Below are 16,795 nucleotides of genomic sequence, written 5' to 3'. Positions count from 1 at the left end.
CCAAGAAAATCTCTGTATTCACTGGGGCCTTGCTCTCTCTAACCCCACTGATTTCTGCAGCTTTATTCCACAAATTTGCCAGAATGTCCAAGGCAGATATGGTATTGTTGACCTTCGTGAGCCAAAAGATGCTATTGGCTGCTGACTTAGAGTCTATTCCTCTTCTCCAGAAGGATTGACAGCCACCTGGTTGAGACAAGCATGTCTTCTAGAACCTTCTAGGGTCTTCTGGGGTACACATAGCAGAGTGACTGGACGCAGCAGAGGCAGTTGGAGGGGCATGCTGGCTCATTCACTAAGTGCTGGCCTTGCTTAGGCGGGAGCTCACTGGTTAATGAGCAGACAGGAAAGAGGGTGTAACATGGAGAACAAAGGAAAACCATTTAAAAAGAATATCTCTTGTATTTCCTAAAACACTATTTGCTTCCTTCTTTCTCCATAGTGAAGGAGAAGACCTTTGTCTCTGCCCTGGTGGCATGGGAACAATGCTCACAAATCTTTCCCTTATTTTTGTTGTTTTAAAAAAATTCAATGCTCAACGATCTGATTTGTTTAAGTCGTGGGCCCAGTGAAAATTCCCTTAACCCCAAACACTTCACTGTGCAAGGAGAACTACTTAGAAGGTGTAAGCTCCTCTCTCTTTTGAAGTGGTCCTGAGTTTGAGGTTGTAGGTAAAGTCTGTGATGACAGAGAAAGTAATTACTTTTTAGAATTTTTTAAATTTAATTTTGAGAATTTCTTATACATACACAAAGAAATATGATCACAGTCATCCCTCGTATACATCTCTCCCCATGTCCTACCAATTTGCACCTTAATGTATGTGATGTATGTGCATGTACAGTGTCTGTTAGTGAACATGCCGAAGTTGGTTGGATACATAAGCAAAAGGCATCTACACCATCTAGGTTGGGATTTGAGCAAGCTTGATCTTGTATAGATCTTGTGCAGCAGCTGTAAGTTCATGAATGCAATGGCCCTGTCTCGTCTAAAAGACCATAGTTCACAACACTCCACCTCACCATCTGAATCCTTATGTTCTTCATGCTTCCTCTCCCTTGATCGTCCCTGAGTCTTAGTGGTGGTAGGGTTAATATAGATGCCCCAGTGAGAGCTGAGCGCTCAGTCTTTTACGCACTTCAGTTATGCATATCTTCACTGACTCTTCTTCACAGCAAAACAAAGCTCTCCAAGTTGAGAGCAGCCCAGGTCTACGGTTGTAAACATAAATATTTAGAGGACAACTTGACAGCATCATTAGGTAAAAAACTAAAATACCAGCTCTACACAAAGGGCTAAAATCGCCCAAGCTACTGGCTTTTGACAAGGAATACAGGGCCAAGGATGCTCCCGTGTGAAGCGCCCTTCAAATCCAATCAGAAAGTGGTTAGTCACCCCGTAACAGTCGTGCCACTACTGCATCAGCGAGCTCATCTCAGCTGGCAGGTCAGTATTGCCGTCTATAGATTCCAGCACTGGGTAAGATACTAATGTCATTTCTCTTCCCCTCAGCCTCTACAATACTTCCTAGGACTAAGAAAGCCAGCCAGCGGGAAGCATGTTCCCTGGTCAGTTTGAGACTAGTTTTTCTATGTCTTATAGCCACGGTGTGTGATATCATTAGCAACAGGGGCCTACCGTGTAGGTATGATGGATAACAAGAGAAGTAACAATACCTGTGCCGTTTGTGAGGCCTCTGAGGCTTCCCTGATTAATCATTCTAGGGAGGTTTTCCTTACTTTTTACTTACATCCCTAGGTTGGTTTTCTCTTTTGTTTGGCTTGGTTTGGGTTGGTTAACCTGCCTATTGCCCCCTCTTCCTCACTCCCTTTCTAACCCTAATTAATGCTTTAAACTCTCAGTATTCACCCTCCTTTTCTTTTTTCCACATATTCTACTATTCCTCCACTTATTTTTTTTACCTTGGGCTGTGAGATAAGAGAGTAGCTTTCATGTGGCTTTGGGTTAGTCGTCCCTGTCATGCCTGGTTCCTGCATGCTCCTACATCTTTCCCTGAGTCCACCTCACTGATTCTGCTTCATCTACAATCCCCCATCCCCACTCCCTTCCTTGTCCTACAATGCCTTAATGCTTCTTCACTGAGGGTGAGTTAGTGCCCGGAGGTGGTCAGCCTTCAGTAGTTCTGTCACATTGTGGATTGTCACAGGGATGCTTCTATCACATGGATAGCAACTGGAGGTGCGGATTGCCTACAGTCTATAAACATTATATGAAACTAAATGACAATAATCGTGAGGTTAAGCTGTTCAGCTTTAAGGTTCTCAACAGCATTATCCCATAATAACCTACAGCGTTCCTTCTCCCAGTAGTTACGGAGGGGCTAGTGTAATATTAAGACAAGATGCTCCTCGTTCTGGGAGTTCATGTCTAGTAGAGGAATGGTGGGGTGTATAATGTACATAATTCAGAGCATGCTAAACACCCAAATGGAGAAATAAGAAAATACAGGGTATTAGTGTAAGGATGGATTTGAGGGAAGTGATGTCACCTTTTCCTAGAGACAGCACAGCTTTCCTGTAGACTGCATAGTCACATTCAAAGACCTCATTCTTGCATTAAAAACTTGAGAAAATTGCCAAGGAAGCTCAGAAAATTCCCTAAGTACTTTTAAAATAATCTTTCTCTTTCCATATACATTTCCTTAGAGAGAGGAGACAAGCAACCTACTGATTCCTTCGTGACTTCGTCTCTTATTAAAATTATTTTTCTAATCCCAAGAAAAGGCTTTATTTCTTTCTCCTCCTTTTAGTTTACCCTATGTATATTTAAAATATTAATGATAAACACACCCTGGAATTCTGTAACTGCTAACTGAGAAATACATACCTTTGTTCATTTTCCCTCAGATGGCAATTTAAATTAATGCACAGTTTTGAGGGTGCACTTTCCTTAACATCTGTTGTTAAGTGGCCTCTGGCTCCTTCGATATTGAGTGCTAAGTGTGTAGCAAGAGCAATTGCCTTTTTCATCCCCACCAATGTTTAACAATCTGAAAGAAGTCCTGAGACAGCATGAAAATGTTTAGGATGAAGTCAAAAGAGCTTCAGAGAAGAGGGACAGTTTCCCTAGGAAAATTAGGGAGTGACCCAATCAGAACGATGCCTGTGGTAGATTTGCCAGGTTGGACTTGTGTAGGGGCCATTGCCATCACAGGTATCAGAGGCAATGACGCATCTCTCGGGTTACTATGTAGAAGGTCAGAACACTGTCTGCAGCATCACCTAGAAACCCACAGCAGAAAGCAGGTTTAAGACTACAGTACCCAGTGCCATGTGTCTGTACCAAAAACACCCCAGGCAACCTTAAAAATGAAGTTAACGTGCATATTTCAGGATGGACCTATTGACTCCAGTATATGGTCCTTCTAAGCAGCAATGCGGTTTTGTTTGTGCTTTCATTGATGCTGCATTTACAGCTTGCCTGGGGGCTTCCTGTGCTGGGATCGAGGTAAACTAATACCACCTCTTTGAGTAACACTGCAGTCTGTGAAAGGAGGAAGAGTCACACCTGTTTCCCAGAGTCTTCCTGATTCTACCCATCTGGAGCCTATAGAGCAGAGGTTCTCAACCTGTAGGTCACAATCATTAGATGGCACAGATTTCTGATGGTCCTAGAAACCCCGAAGCCTAACTTTATTTCCATTGTTCCTTCATAACTGTGATTTTGCTCCTGAGCAGTATCTCAGTTCCTAGGACCTTGTGTTTTCTGGTGGGTCCTCAAGGCACAGGTTTGAGAACTGCTGCTACAGAGGCAGTAGTAACTCACCAGTTAATTTTAATACAAATCATTTAATATAGAGACTATGTTGATTAGCTGCATAGAATAATGAGAGAAACAAAAAGAGTAAAATGACAACGCATAAGAGTTGCCTCCTCAAGGACTGGGAGAGCTAAGGGTAAAAGCTGGCAAGATGAAAACCTGGACGTTTGGGAGGCAGACCCTGTGATCTGAGGCAGAAGAGTGACCACCTCTGAGGTTCTATTTTGCAGAGGTTTGGGAACCCACAGAGCTGATTCCAGGAAGGTGCAAAAGAAGCATCTGTTGGAACCAAGCACCACTGAAAAGTGTTGATAAGCAAGCCCAGTCCCTGGTTCCAGCTTCCATTTCTCGCTGGCCCCCTGAGTGTGTGCAACACAGGAATGATTATAGATGGGTGGCGGCCACACAAAGCAAAGTACAAAGGCTGCGTTCGGAGCTGAGATGTGGCTAGCTTAATGGACGACCCGGATTCATGTTCATCCTGTGTGTCTGTGGGGTGCCTACCTGTCGGATGGGCTTCGTAATGGGGAGTCTGAGAATGGATGCTGAAAATTCTTGTGTTCTCAGCTCAAGATGGCGTCCCTCTCTTAAGCCCAGTGAGAAGCACAATGGAAAGGGAAAGGAAAAATAAAAGACACAAAAATAGTTCCTGCCTTAAGTCTAAGTGTACATTAGGTGCTACGTACGGGGTTAATGCACAGAGCAGATTACCAAGCAATACAGCTGGGCTTCTGCATCCACAGTTGCCACATCCTCAGATTCAACCACAAACAGATCTAAAGTATTATATGAATATGAGTATACTGAGCATGTGCAGACTTCCTCCTCTGTTTCTTGAACAAAACAATGTAAGATGACTCACACTGCATTTGTTCTGTATCATACAAGTGCATCACACTTACAACTATGGTAGGTCTCCTAGAAATGACCTTAAAGATCTGTGGGGAGGAGACTCATTGGTTAAAAGGGTTTGCACAGAACCCACTTTGGGTTCCCAGCACCCATATGGGAGCTCACAATTGTCTGTAAACTCCAGTTCCAGAATATCTAACTCCTTTTTCTGGCCTCCACAGGTACCCATGTGTACACGAACATACATGTAGATATTCGCGCATATATTTAAAAATGAATATATATACACACACATATATATACATATATATATGAGGATTGCATAGATTCTATTAAAATAAGATATTTTATATCAAGAACCTAAGCATCTATGGATTTGGTATATAGGTATCCTGATGCATTCATTCCTCTTGGATATTGAAGGATGACTAGACATATTGCACAGTTTAAAGAGTACATCAGACATGACTTGGGTTTTCTTTTAATTCAGAGAATGTACAACTATTAACACTATGAGGGAAACCTCATAAAAGGTAAGAATCAGCAAGAAACATTTGAAATGAGAAAAAATATACAAGCGAATCAGAGGGTGTGTGTGTGTGTGTGTGTGTGTGTGTGTGAGAGAGAGAGAGAGAGAGAGAGAGAGAGAGTGTGTGTGTGTGTGTGTGTGTGTGTGTGTGTGTGTTTGTGCGCATGCGCACACACATGCCATGAATTGCCACCTGGCTCGGAGTAGGGGCAGTAGGCTCTTTCTCTTCTTTATTCTGGTTCATAAGGTGTTGATTGAATAAAGAAAAATTACATGTGAAACACATTATCTTTAGCTCTGACTGTTTAGCATAATGTCTTCTCTGCACAGGACAGGACACAGGGGAGAGGGGCTGGGGGAGGCACATGGAATAGGGATATTGAATGGGATAGGATGACATACAGTAAAGCAGAATTGTAAAGGCTCATCTGTCAGCAAGATTAAGGTTAGGGACTAAAAGAACATAAGCAGTGGTGAAAACAGCAAGTACTAAACTCGTCACCTGTTACTGAGGCCCTGTTGTCAGGGTGAACATGACAGTGACTGTGGACAGACTGGAAGGAGCTGCCGAAAAGTTACAGGTGTTTCTAACTACTGGGCATTTCAGTGAGTCCTGAAAAATCATTAGTGCAGATTTTGCAGATGAGTTTGCAGTGTGCTCATGACTAATCTCTCCACGTCCTCTTTGGCAGATCCCTTCCAGGATTTTGGCCTTTCCATTGACCAGTGTTCCAAACAGATCCAGCCAAATCTCAACATTAGATTTGGCATCATTCTGAGTAAGTAGATGTGGTTACCTTGACTTGAAGCATAGCAGAGCCTCCCCTGCCCCTCCCCCTCTCCTATTCCTCTTTCCCCTCCCCCTCTCCTACTCCTCCTTCCCCTCCCCCTCTCCTACTTTTCCTCCTGCCTCCCCCTCTCCTACTTTTCCTCCCCCTCCTCCTCTCCTACTCCTCCTCCCCCTCCTCCTCCTTCTCCTCCTTCTCTACACATCCGATGACTCAGGTTGACTAGTACAGTAGGCTTCACCAAGTATCCTACATTTGTCTCTCAAACACCCTCTCTAGTTAGTCCCTCATGGTCATGAAATGCCGGGCTTTTGTATTAAAGATGTTCCAGATGCTCATTTCAATACTGTCAACTCCTGGATACCATAGAAAGCAAAAAGAAGAAAAAGAAGGGAAGAAAGAGAGGGAAGGGGGGAGGGAGGAAGAAAGAGAGAGAGAGAGAGAGAGAGAGAGAGAGAGAGAGAGAGAGAGAGAGAGAGAGAGAAAAGATTGTCTGGTTGCTACACAGACAAAAGGCTTCCTTACTACCTTTGCCACAGACAAACCGGCTCTATTCACAGCATGATCTGTTACTCACATTAGTTTGCTTCCCAAACAACTAATGAAAGTCCTTACAAACTGGGGGAGGGGTGGAGAAGAGAAACCAAATCTTTCTTCCTACCCCAGGCTGTGAGGCCACACACTTCCTGGTAGTTTCTTGGCTACCCATGCCATTACAGTAAACCAGTATGTTTAACATAGCTAATAAACTATCCCCCTTTTGTGGAAGATCAGTTTTCTCAAAACAGAAGAGAAACATTCAGTAAACCAAGCGCCGAGAATCATTTCAGAGAAATGAGAGGAATATTCTCAAAGACCAAGAACTCTCGTGTGGCTGGGTCTTTTGTATAACTCTGCACACTATCAGGACTCACAGCGACTGGAGAAATGATATGGGCAGGGAAACAGAAAGGGGAAGAGGAATGTGTGAAAGATAAAAGAAGGAAAAGGGGTCCAGGAAGAAGCGGAGGCGGCCCGCAGAGCTCGCTGGAATTCCCTGGGGAGCGGTGTGCAGCATCCACCACGCATCAGTAGTGGGAACATGGAGACCCAGCCATGCCTTGCTACTATCATGGCGGATAAATATCAGCATGGAACTACGGAGCTCTAAAGGCCCGACCTATAGACATTGATAGGACAGAGTGCTGAGCATCAAGAGGGAAAGGTAGCCAATGAGCTGCCTTATCCTGAACAGAGGGAATCTTAGAGATGCTGCTCTGTCATGGGGGGCGAGCAGCAGGCTGAAGGCTGCAGGGTTCCTTTACACAGTGTTGTTGAGCCTTGAGTGGCCTCCCTGCAGGGGAGACACAGAGTGATGAAGTTATTTTCTCTATAGGAGAAGACATCAGAAAGCTGTTTCTGGACATAGCTTTTGTGGCGAAAGGTTCTTCTCTTCTGAACTACTCCTATCCCCTTTGTGAGGAGGACCAGCCCAAGTTCTCTTTCTGTGGAAGAAGGAAAGGAGGTAAGCCTTACTGACTGCTCACACCAGGGTCCTGGTAGACAGAGCCCTGGCTCTCTCCACTCACCTTTGGGCAACTCACACCCTATTCATCAGCACCTGTTGCATAAAAATACCAGGCAATGCTGTGCAGAGAGCTCCCTTAGAGGGATGTTGTAAGTACTGAAGTAAAAGATGTGTAGATCATTCTAATGGAGCCTTTTCCCTGCACATAACAGCATCTTACTCAAAAGACTGGCAGGAGAAAGAACCAATAGTTTCCAAAAACCTATGAGGAGTCAGTGTGTTTCCAGGTTTTCTCTGGTGATCTCTGCTGTGCTAAGGTCTGGCCCATACAGCAACAACTCAAAAGAAAATAAAGCAAAACTTGCTAAAATCGCTGCTGTCCACCCACACTCCCGGGGGGTGGGGCTACCTGATGGGGATATCAGGTAGCTGTGCTCCAAGTAAAGAAACAGAAAGCTATGGCATTACAACCTTCTTTCGGTTTCACTAAGTTTTGATCCTCTGCTAGGCTTGGTCCCCGGGCGCACAGGCAAGCTCACCCACATGTCTCTACCTCTCTTTTTCCCTCCCACCTCCCCTTCCAGTCCTAAAGATGATTTATTGTTTAAGAGAACTTAGGTCTGTTCTGCGCTGGGCTCCCCAGAAATTGGGTCTCTGCTAGCTGCTCCCTCCTGCCTGTTTTCATTGACCATGGGGGTATAATTCAACCCCATGTTCCAGAAACACACCCTTGACCGTTTCTTCTCCACTCCAAGAACCTAGACCCTTAAGCAGTAAGGATCCTGTCAAAATGACCTGTGACGGTTTGTATAGGCTCAGCCTAGGATGTAGCACTATTGGAAGGTATGGCCCTGTTGGAATAGGTGTGGCCTTGTTGGAGTAGGTGTGTCACTGTGGGGATGGACTTAAAGACCCTCATCCTAGCTACCTGGAAATCAGTATTCTGCTAGTAACCTTTAGATGAAGATGTAGATCTCTCAGCTCCTCCTGCACTATACCTGCCTGGATGCTGCCATGTTCCTGCTTTGATGATAATGGACTGGACCTCTAAACCTGTAAGCCAGCCCCAATTAAATGTTGTCCTTATAAGAGTTGCCTTGGTCATGGTGTCTGTTCACAGCAGCAAAACCCTAACTAAGACATGACCCAATTGTCCCTTTTAAGCAAAAAATGTAGGAGGCATTGGAATCCTCTTTCCCTACCCATGGAATCAGACGAAAAGATGTTTGTCCACAAGAATAGTAAATGGAAGTTGAGGGAAAGCCATCAGATGGATAGCCATAACTTTACACAATGAGCTATGCTACATTCAAATCCCCCATCCCAGCTGCCCCTCTCCCCTGAGAACGTGGCCTAGAGCTTTCTTGGAGAACTTGCCATCATCATCGTCACCACTCCTAATAGTACCACACCCAACGGGCCTGTAAAGGGTCATTTTTATTCAACCTACCACATTCCAGTCCCTGGCTCCCATAGGCCTGTAGCTATATCATAATACAAAATGCATTTAGTCTGACTTCAAAAATCCCCATAGCCTATAGCAGCGTCCACCCTGTGAAAGCCCAAAGTCTCTTCTAAGACTTGCGCAATCTCTTAATTGTAATCCCCTACAAAATTGAAATGCAGATCACATGTTCCCAGCATACAATGGCACAGGATATACATTACCATTCCAAAAAAGGAGGTGTGGAGGAGGGGCGTGGTACAAATATACTGGACCAAAGCAAGACCAAAAACCAACTGAGGGAACTTGGAATTCTGCATCTCCGTGTCTATGATTAAAGCACTCTTCAGATCTCTAACTTCTTTTAGCTTTGTTGACTACAACATACTTCTCTCTCTTGGACCTTGTTCCACTCCCTGTTTGCAGCTTCTCTGGACAGGTATCCAATGACTCTGGCATCTCCAACATCTTGAGGTCTCCAAGGTAATCCAAGATTCCCCTTCTGTAGGCCTCCGTGACACATGCCTAGCCTTGGCTTCTCACATTACATAGCCACTGCTTTATTTACTCACTTGGCCATCTCTGTAGCCCCTAGAACTTTCTAAAACATATTTTAATTGAAATAGAATTATATCATTCCACCTCCCTTTTCTCCCTCCAGCTCTTCCCAGCTATGTTCTGTCCAACACTGCTCTTGTCCTTCTGACTCTCAAGCTGATATACTTTTTTCTTTGTTATTGTTATATACATGTATGTATATACATTATATTGACCACTCTTCAATAAGGAGGGTTCATCTTTAATAAAGGCTAATTCTCCTTCTCCCAACAAGCAGCCTTTAGTGGCCTATAGTTCTTTGTCTAGGGGTAGGAGGACCCTGTAAAATTTTCTCTGCTCTTATATTGTGTGTTTATTGACACAGTCATTGATCCAGCCTTGTTTGTGCAGCTCTTTCTAGGACTGACTGTTTCCTAGCAGAATTTCTGATATTCTGGTTCTTACATTCTTTCTGTCCCTCTTTCTTAGTGTTCCCTGGGCCATAGATACAGGACCTGTGATATAGATGAATCCACTGAGGCTGGGCTCTCTGTGATCTGTTGATCATTGAATTGTGTCCAGCTGTGGTTTTCTGTGGTTGTCTCCACTTGCTGTAAAAAGAGTCTTCTTTGATGAGGGTTGGTGGCTACAGTTATCTGTGGGTATAAGGATAAGATATAACATGCAGTAAGGAACTATGTCGGTGTATCAAAGAGGTTATAGTCAATTCTCTTCAAAGTTCCATGGCCTCACTAGTCCTGAGAAACTGACTGGGTTCCAATACCAGTGTGATTTGCCTCCTGTTGGATGAACCTTAAGTCCAATCAGATAGCTCTTGGTTTCTACCGGCATGTGAGTGCCACTATTACACCTTTATGCCCCAGAGATTTTTGATGAGGTGAGTACATCCTTAGGTTCCCTCAGCGTGATTACTACCAATCTCTTTTCTTTCCTACATTTTTTAAGGATTTATTTATTTATTTCATGTGAGGACACTGTTGCTGTCTTCACACGCACCAGAAGAGGGTATCAGATCCCGTTACAGATGGTTGTGAGCCACCATGTGGTTGCTGGGATTTGAACTCAGAACCTCTGGAAGAGCAGTCAGTTCTCTTAACCACTGAGCCATCTTTCCAGTCCCCTTTTCTACATTTTTTAATGTGGAAAAGTGTACATAACAAGGATGGCACAATCTGCAGTAGAATCAGAAGCCAGGAACTATATCAGGAAGCGATTCTGAATGGCAATTCCTAGAACATAATTAAGAATTTAAAATTTTCACAAATCAAACCAATCAGGACTTTGTGAGTGTTAAATGCAGTACAGAAAGCTTGGAGAAATTATTACCCTGATACAGGCTCCTTTCTAGTCTCATGGTATCTGCCTTCCCTCTAGGCCACAGAAATACACATAAAATATTAGAAGCTAAGAGACATATGAGAGAGAATGTGTGGTGTTTGTCTTTCTGACCCTGGGCTACCTCTTTAATATAATATTTTCTAGTTCTTTCCATTTTCCTGAAAATGGCATGATCCCATTTTTTCTTTATGGCTAAATAAAATTTGTTTTTATTATCCATTCGTCTGTTGAGAGACACTTTGGCTGGTTCCAATTCCTTGCTCTTGTGAATAGATTGGCCATAAAGGTGGGTGAGCAAGTGTGTCTGCAGAAAGACGTAGAGTCTTTTGAGGAGACGCCCAGGAGCAGTATAGATGGCTCCTATGGAAGTTCTATTGTTATCTTATTAGTGAAATGTCTCCAGTGAAATCCATGATGGCCACACCTGGTCATACTCCTCCCAGCAGGAAATAATGTTCTTCCCTCCCATATTCTCACCTGTATTAACTGTCATTTGTTGGCCTGGTGACAATCATTCTGACAAGGGTGAGGTAAACATCTCAGAATTGGTATTTCCATGATAAGGATGTTGAACATCTTTTAAAATATTTATTGACCAGTTGTATTTCTTCTTCTGAGAACACAATTTAGCTCCTTGGCCTTTATTTTTAGTTGGGTAGCTTGTTTCCCCATTGTTTAGTGTTTTAATCATTTTATGCATTTTAAACATTAAGCCTCTATCATATGTATGAATAGAAAAGACCTCCCATTCTTTTTTTTCTTTTTTCTTGAAAATAAATTTTCATACAACATATTCTAATTGCAATTTCTTCTCCCCATCTCCTCCCAGATCCTCCTCACCACCCCACCTATATCTATCCTATCCAATTCCTCTCTCTCTCTCTCTCTCTCTCTCTCTCTCTCTCTCTCTCTTTCTCTGTCTGTCTGTCTGTCTCTCTCTAACAAAAACAAATGTAAAATCATGCCTTCCTGCCTGCACCCCAGTTCCCAAATAATGACTCAATCACTTATTTATGTACAATGCTCAGGCCTTAAGTTTGGGCTTGTTCCCCACCTGGCTTGTAACTTGTCTAACCTGTTTAAACTATTCCATGTCTGCCACATGCTGGTTACATCTCCTCAGTTTCATATCCTACATCCAAATTCCTAAGAATCCTGGGAATCTTCCTCCCAACTATCTTCCACAGCTCCAACCTGTCTACCGGAACTCTCACCTTCTACTTCCGGCCTTTTGCGAACAGACCTTCACACGGTACACAAGGGATTATCCCTACAAACAGAATTTTCTAAAAAGAAAAAGGGAAAAGCACAAGAAACACACACACACACACACACACACACACACACACACCATTAAAAGCACAAAATTGGAAGCTATAATGTACACACAAAAGACCCGTGAAGATAAAAAAAAAAACTACCCAGACAAATCAGTATGAGACAAATAAATCTTCAAAAGTACCTTTGAGTTCATTTTCAGTTAGCCATCTACTGCTTAGCATGGCGCCCGCCTTAAATATGGTTAATAAACCCAGAGAGACTCTACTGGAGAGAACTAATTTTTTGCAAGCAGATGCCAATTAGAGATAGCTTCTAAGTTAGGGATGTGAACTTCTCGTTCTATAGTTTGCTGCTTTCTTCAGATGATGATGTTCTTTGCCATACAGAAGAATTTTTATTTCATGAGGTCCCATTTGTCAGTATTCAGCCTTATTTCTTAAGCTGTTGAAGTCCATTCAGACTGTCATTACCTATTCCCGTATCTTGAAGTGTTTTTCTTGCTTTTCTTTTCCTATAGAATTTTCAGAGTTCTGGGGCTTGTGTTAAAGCTTTCTGATCCACATGGAGTTAATTTTTGTGCAAGGAGAAAGAGAATGATCTAGTTTCATTCTACTCCCTGTGAATATCCAGTTTTCCCAGCACCATTTGTTTAAAAAAAAAAAAAACCAGCCTTTCTCCCAGTGATTCTAGCCAGTGTCTATAGCTGGATGCATTTATGTCTGAGTCTTCTGTTGCTCTTCGTGTGTTCTTCTGCTAGCAACACACTGCTTTTGTTCCTGTAGCTCGGTTGTATAACCTGAAACTGGATATGCTGATGCTTCCAACATTGCTCTTCGCTCAGAACTGCTTTGGCTATCTGAGCATTTTATGTTTCTGAATGCATTTTTAAAATGTTTTCAATAACTGAGAAGAAACGATGATGGCATTTTGATGGGGATTTGATTGAGTCTTTAGAGTGTCTCTGGTTAAAATGGCCATCTTCACAGTATTGATTCTTCCAACAAGCATGAGGTTCTTCCAATCGTTCAGTGTCTTCTCCCATTTTGCTCTTAAGGAATGGGCCTCTTCGTATTGTTTTAAGTCTTTGTTATGGAGGTTATCACTTCCTTGGTTGGATTTATTGCCATTATCTTACATGTATGATGGCTCTTCTCAGTGGGATTTCCCCCCTTCGTTTCAGCATATTTATCCTTAGTAGACAGGAGGGCAACAAATTCCTGTATGATGGATCTATATGCTGCCATTTAAAAGAGTTTCCTGATAGTCTTTGAGATCTCATGTGTAGAATCATGTCATCGGCAAACAGAGAGAGTTTGACTTCTTTCCAGTTGTATCTCTCTCATTAGTGTCCCTTGCCTTACTGTTCTAGCTAAGACTCCAGCTCTATAGTTGAAAAGAGTAGAAAAAGTGGATACCTGTATCATACTTCAGATTTTAATAGAAATGCTTTGAGTTTCTCCCCTTTAATATAGTTTCGGCTGTGGATATGTAGGCTTTATTATGTTGAAGTATATCCCTTCTGTTCCAAGCTTCTCCAGGACTTTTATTATGAAGAGATGTTGGATTTTTCTAAAGAGCCTTTTCTACATCTGTTGAAATACCCATGCGATTTCTGTCCTTGAGTGCGCTATATGGGCTGTTGCAATTTTGATTTATATGTGTTGAACCATCCTTGCATGCTTGGAATAAAGAGGACTTGATTGTGAAGAATGAACTTCCTTATGTTTCTTTACATTTGATTTGCAAGTATTTTTACTGAAAAAAAAAAAGTTGGTCTAATCTTTCCTACCTGTCCTTGCTTAGGCTAGCCCTAACTCTCCTGGTAGACCACAATTCCTTCAACCCTCGTTCCCTTCCTTCTCCCTTCCTTCCTTTCATTTGTGGACTCTACTGTCTTCTTTCTTCTCCTGACTTCACCCCTCCTTGACTCCCTTCCCCCTACCACAATGACTAAGTCCCACACTTGGTGCCAAGTGCTCTGGGAAAGCCAAGGTGAACCTAGGATGTTTTTCTGCTATCTCGACATTATTGGCCCGAGATAAGAGATCTATAAAAACCCAGTTCAGAGTTACCACATGTGGTGTTTACATTGAACAGGAGTAAACAAAATGGCAGGTCAGCCTGCAAGGTAGCTTATCCCCTCATGTTCCACCTCCGAAAACATGAACAAAGGATCTGAATAAAGAATTGCTTTCCTGCCTGCCTTAAAATTATCGGAATCCTGTCATAAGGTGTTTGGCTGTATGTATTCATGTTTGAATAATATTCTTTTATGCATGAATCGTATTTTCTTTATCCACTCATCTGTTGTGCTGAAAACTCAGGTCATTCCAAAGTCCATATTCTGTAATAAGTAAAGTCTTTTACATCCTTGAAAGTCATACTTCTTCAGTCACATCCTGCCCCACGCCCAGTTTGTACCTTTAGCATCTCACCAAAAGGTTGTCACTTTCTGCCCACAGCCTGTGTGGTAACAGGTACTGTGTATGGGTGGTGCCTTTGACCTGTAATACCTGCTTCCATGTGTCTTCCCTGCAGATTTAACCTAATACTCCTTCTTTCAAACCCAACCAGATTCATTGCTTCAGTCATTGCCAGAGCCAGGAAATGGTGTGGGGGAGCAGACAGCAGAGATGCTGCCACAGCTCTGATCTCACCTTCTGGGTGTGTGTGTGTGTGTGTGTGTGTGTGTGTGTGTGTGTGTGTGTGTGCAGGAATATCTCTGGCTTTCTGTGTCTGTGGACCTGACAGATAGAGTTATCACAGAGTAAAGAGATAATGAGCACTTCTTTTGCTGAGTTTGGTGTGGGCAGATGATAGACTGGATACAAGAACAACCAGTTCACATCAGATGAGAGTGTGTAAGGATGCTGCTGCATCACTAGACAGACACTGGAGGCTCATCAACGCCTCATATGGAGGAAACTGTCTTCCTCCTCCAAGCTCAAGGAAACCTTACTATTTATCCTGTGCATGGTTTTAATAGAATTAATAAAACAGGAGAAATACTGTTCCCTCAAACAGTTTTAGGAGTCTAAATCTGTTTAGCAGCTCAGAAAGCTTGCCTTGGACTTATCTGAATGCCGGGCAGACAGCCCGCCGTCAGTTACTTTCCTTATTGCTATGGGGACAATGACTGCAGAGGCAAGCAGAGGGGCTGGCATTTGGGGAATTGCCAGGAAATTTTATTTAGTATAAAACAACCGAATAAGGGATACACAAATGCTGAACAAATAATTATGTAAATTAAATAAGCCAGAAAAGTGAAATCTTAAAATTCAGAGGCCTCTTGGGTCACTGTGATGTTTAACCTATTGCAGGCAGGGCAGTTGCCATGATTAACACTGGGATTGGAAGCAGCAAATGACCTCAGGGAGAACCAAAGTCATCAAACCCAAGCACAAGCTGCTGTTTCCACATCAGGCATTGGACAGAGTCCCGGGGGCCTTGCAGTTCGTTTTAGCAGAGGGAGAAAAACGTGCTGTCCACTGCGGGCGAGACAGTCTGTTGCCATCTGCAAGTCCAGTGCTCAGTGCTGTTTACCACATTCTCTCCTGCAAACTGGAGCCCTCTGGCTACCCTGCAAACTCAGGTTGAGAAAAAAAATTAATGGTTAAACTGTAGTTTTCTTCTCCTCTGCCTGACCTCAACTAGTTCTAGGGCAGGAGGCCCTTTGAAGTATGAAGCCAAGTGGCAACCCTTGGGCTCAATCCATCATTTATGCTCTGGGGGGTGGGGTGGGGATAAAATATTCTCCCCCACAGAAATCTAAGAGAATCCAAAGAAAAACATAACATAGTTCAGATTCAGCGGTGTATGGAATTAAATACAGACACACCTCGTCTTGTCCTACCTCGGTTCATGGCACTTGGAAGAAACTGTTTCTAAAAAATTGAAGACTTGACAGCCCTGTGACAAGCAAGTCTCTTGGCACCATTTCTCCAACAGCATGCGCTCACTTTGTATCTGTAGTTCACACTTTTTTGGCAATAGGTATTTTTAAACTAAAACACATCCATCTTTTTGTAGACATAGGCTGTTGCACGTTGAACAAACCACACTACGGTCTAAGTGTACCATTTATGTGCATCCAGATGCTGTGGTCTACAGTCAAGCCAGCTGTTTCCAGGAACATCTGTAGGAAGTTCTGAATCGGAGTCAAATAGAGCATCAGGCTATTGTCTAATGCCAGCTCTTCCCTCTTCTCCTGAGACCTTTGAGCCTCTTCCTCCAGGCTCTGAGCTTAGGGATACAGAGACCGTGCAAAAAGCATTTTCTATTCCACTTCCTCTCTACCGTGGGTCAATAGATCCATTCACTTTCAGTGCTATGAGATGAGCTGCATACGCTCAGTATCAGTATTTAAGAGTAAATCGGGTTTAACAACTCTTAATGAGCACACTTAATTACTAACCTTAAGAGATAAGTTAGAGTAGTCCTTCCCACACTCAAGGACAGTCATACAGTTAGAATACCCTGTCGCTAGGGAAGCATCTGGAATACATGGGCACTGGAAAAAATTTCCTGAACAAAACACCAATGGCTTATGCTCTATGATCAAGAATCGACAAATGGGATCTCATAAAACTGCAAAGCTTCTGTAAGGCAAAGGACACTGTGGTTAGGACAAAACGGCAACCAACAGATTGGGAAAAGATCTTTACCAATCCTACAACAGATAGAGGCCTTATATCCAAAATATACAAAGAACTCAAGAA

The 16,795-nt window shown here is 42.9% G+C and overlaps 2 protein-coding genes across 3 annotated transcripts in view; both read left to right on the top strand.

Moving 5' to 3' along the window:
* The window catches only part of Tpi1l2 (triosephosphate isomerase 1 like 2), a 923,619-nt gene that overhangs the window by 563,945 nt on the left and 342,879 nt on the right, over positions 1-16,795 (top strand). The gene's annotated exons all lie outside the window — the stretch shown is intronic.
* The window catches only part of Ly86 (lymphocyte antigen 86), an 84,024-nt gene that overhangs the window by 38,283 nt on the left and 28,946 nt on the right, over positions 1-16,795 (top strand). For both annotated transcript variants that reach the window (NM_001106128.1, XM_006253800.5), the window contains 2 exons: positions 5,854-5,940; positions 7,325-7,453. In NM_001106128.1, coding sequence (NP_001099598.1) covers positions 5,854-5,940; positions 7,325-7,453 — 216 coding nt within the window. The remainder of the gene's footprint in view (positions 1-5,853; positions 5,941-7,324; positions 7,454-16,795) is intronic.

Source organism: Rattus norvegicus, chromosome 17 (genome assembly GCF_036323735.1).
Source record: "Rattus norvegicus strain BN/NHsdMcwi chromosome 17, GRCr8, whole genome shotgun sequence".
NCBI classification, from domain to species: Eukaryota; Metazoa; Chordata; class Mammalia; order Rodentia; family Muridae; genus Rattus; species Rattus norvegicus.
The sequence above is the reverse complement of the archived record's forward strand: the minus strand, read 5'-3'. Positions and strand labels throughout refer to the sequence as shown.